The following is a 3,185-nucleotide window of genomic DNA, read 5'->3' on the forward strand; positions in this document are numbered from 1 at the left end:
AAATTGTTTGGATTCTAATATTCCAAATAAAAGAAAAATATCGACGTCGTACCTGTCGATGTACACGAAATTCGTATCATCTCTCTCATACAGCGAGGGAACTCGAGTTGGCAAACTTCAGACAGTTTCGCTGCAGGCGACTTGTTACAAAAACAGTTTCCTGGATAGGAATTTTGTACAAAATAAACGCAACCGTCGAGTTTACCTTAAGCGAAACGTTTCTAATTCCAGGTGTGGTTCAAGAACAGGCGCGCCAAGTGGCGTAAACAGAAACGGGAAGAACAGGAACGTATGCGGAAACTTCAGCTGGAGCAACGTCAGCGTACCGACGACAGCGTGCCCGCGGCTACGGTCAAAGTGACCGACCATCTGATGCTGACCAGACAGCAACAGCAACAACAACACGAACAAGACACCGACAGTTCGGACCTCGAAGTGGCGTAGTTGGGATATTGGCGTTGGGCTTGTAGTTTTTGACTGGCTGTCAAGGAGATCGAGATCCGTCAGGTTTCCCTCCCTCCCTTACTACACGGGAGGGGCGTGTAAATACGGAATTAGGGTGTAAATACGTTTGTACATACAGCTTACAGTTCGATGTGTATAATAGGCAGTGAAATAAATTATTGACTCGACATACGAATCAGGGGATGTTATTTCATTTCCGTTCGCATTCCTTCCATGCGTGAAGCATTGCTCTTTCAGCGAGTAAACGATGTTTTTATTAGTGTAATTTTGCTAGTGTTCGAGAGGAATAAAAATAATTTCTGTTGTTCTACGTATTTCTCTTGCAAAATTCTATTCTCTAAAATAGTCTACGTCAAAATTCTCTACGTCATTTACGTCATATTTGCATTCGAAACGTAGTGCCAATAAATTAAAATTAATCTTCGACCGCGTACATCGATGTCGCTCGCAATATTTCCCCCAAAAAGAAACGTATTACGAGCAGAGTATTGCGTGCACGCCAATCTCGAAAAGAAGTATCGTCGTACGTATTCGAGTGGATCCTGGCTGAAGGAGTCGTTTCCATTTCAGGACACCCGGTGTATCCCGATGTAACCTCGTTACGGAACGGATCAGTGATTAAAATCCCTCGACAGTTTCTCGTCGTTGTAGCCGAAGTTAGTTCTACGTGCCTCGACGATTATATTATTAGTATTGTGCGATAGGGGCAAGAGACCACCCGGCTGAGTAGCGCCAACTCATGGACACCGTGAGTTCGCCGAGTTCGAGGCAAGTTCCTGGTAAGTACATAAATCCCGAGGGCGACCAGAGAACTAAGACGGTTCTCTGCGGTGCAAGTTTAATAAGTTCTGTGTCGCCGCTGCACTGAGACCTAAAGACGATCGACTTAAACGCGGCTACTTTTATTCCCGCCGTTTGGAGAGCCCTTTCCGCCATCGATTATTCAACGTCGCCTCAACTTCCCGTTTCCAGCACGGTTCTCTTCCAACTTTTCATCCTTGGCGTTTAATTACACTTAAATTTCGCTATATCGGTCAAGTTTCCAAAGGAATTTTAACCGCGAACCGAAATGGCTGCGCGTCGGGTTATCTGTTCGTTAAGTGTATTTAACATTACCGATTCAGAGACGCATCGATTTTCGCAGCAATTATTCCTCGAGGGTAAACAAATTTTAAAACGACATCGCCAAACAAAAAACCGCAGCAAGCACTTTTGGAAGAATGGCCTCGTGTTGGTTCAAAATTCATACAAAAAAAATTAGTGCATTCAACGTTTTTCTAGTTGTATGATTACATGCAAAATATTAAATTCGGTATTGTAACGGTTCGTATTAATAAATCGTAACTGCGCCAATATATTTGCACTGTTGGAAACAGGTCTTCGTACATTTTTCGTTATTTTTCTTCGTTGTATGACTATTTAAAGGAAATGGAGATTTTAAATTGAAATTGCGACAGGAGACTAACGACACGTTAGTACCCGTCAAATAAAAAATAAGATACAAATTAATTGTCTTTTATCCTTCTAATTACATCTCCCCTTAAAAAGGTACAATTTACATGATTCGTAGTTACAAAATACGATCACGAATAAATCATATCACAGACAGTACTGACTCAACGAAATCAACGAACTCGATCTACTATACTCACAAAGATCCAAGGTTTTCTTTACGAAAGAAAGAAACTATCATTCAGCACCCTTGCAACACATCTTATCAATCGTCCGCGTGGTTTCCTGTCTCCTGTGCTTCCATTTCTTCATCTGTCTCTTCTTCTCCTCGTCGTAGGGACACTCCACTTTGGTGATCCTCTTGTCCCTCTTTTTCTCGAATCTCCCGATCGGGAGGGCGGTGGGTCCTACCTCGACGACCTTTAATATTTCGATGGGATTCACGGCGAACTGGCTGCACTCGGGCGAACCAACCGTGAGCACCAGAACCGTCATGAATTTGTAGAAGTACGTGGCTCGGAGTAAATACGCCGCGCCTTCGCCGTACGTAAACAGTGGCGGTCCAAAGGAGTTCACGTCGCACATGTAATAAGCTCCGCAAAACTTGAACACGCCCAGGCACGAGCTCTCGCACGTGAGTATGCCGAAGTGATACTTGAGGAACATCTGTTCCAGCGCTTGCCAGAGGTATCTGTTAGATTTGGAGTACAGTCTTCCGCAGATCGCTGGCAGAACCTTTGCCTCGAATATCGTCTCGCCTATCTTGAAGTGGCTCATCAGGTATCTAGGAAATAATTGCGTCTGAATAAGGACAGCCTTATTTTTTTATATGTATCTATGACTTTGTAGCTCTTTTCTGCATGTGTGGGGCCAATGAAAATACATACAATTGTGTTAAATTATTTTCTTCACATTTGAATCTAATTACTTTTCAGAAAGATTCAGACAGCTTTATATTTTTATATGTAACTTTGAAGCTCTTTTCTGCATGTGTGGGACCAATGAAAATATATACAAATGTTTTAAATTATTTTCTTCGCATTTGAATCTATTTACTTTTCAGAAAGATTCAGACAGCCTTATTTTTTTATATGTAGATATAAGTTTGAAGCTCTTTTCTGCATGTGAGGGGCCAATGAAAATATATACAATTGTGTTAAATTATTTTCTTCGCATATGAATCTATTTACTTTTCAGAAAGATTCAGACAGCCTTATTTTGTTATATGTAGATATAAGTTTGAAGCTCTTTTCTGCATGTGTGGGGCC

At 41.8% G+C, this 3,185-nt stretch overlaps 2 protein-coding genes across 2 annotated transcripts in view; one reads left to right on the forward strand and one right to left on the reverse strand.

Moving 5' to 3' along the window:
- The window catches only part of LOC128874747 (homeobox protein goosecoid), a 9,464-nt gene extending 8,903 nt beyond the window's left edge, over nucleotides 1-561 (forward strand). Inside the window, exon 3 of the mRNA XM_054119785.1 lies at nucleotides 232-561. Coding sequence (XP_053975760.1) covers nucleotides 232-444 — 213 coding nt within the window. The 3' untranslated portion in view covers nucleotides 445-561. The remainder of the gene's footprint in view (nucleotides 1-231) is intronic.
- Nucleotides 562-1,954: 1,393 nt separating this feature from the next.
- The window catches only part of LOC128875153 (uncharacterized), a 5,849-nt gene continuing 4,618 nt past the window's right edge, over nucleotides 1,955-3,185 (reverse strand). The window contains exon 5 of the mRNA XM_054120525.1: nucleotides 1,955-2,701. Coding sequence (XP_053976500.1) covers nucleotides 2,155-2,701 — 547 coding nt within the window. The 3' untranslated portion in view covers nucleotides 1,955-2,154. The remainder of the gene's footprint in view (nucleotides 2,702-3,185) is intronic.

Source organism: Hylaeus volcanicus, chromosome 4 (assembly GCF_026283585.1).
Source record: "Hylaeus volcanicus isolate JK05 chromosome 4, UHH_iyHylVolc1.0_haploid, whole genome shotgun sequence".
NCBI lineage: Eukaryota > Metazoa > Arthropoda > Insecta > Hymenoptera > Colletidae > Hylaeus > Hylaeus volcanicus.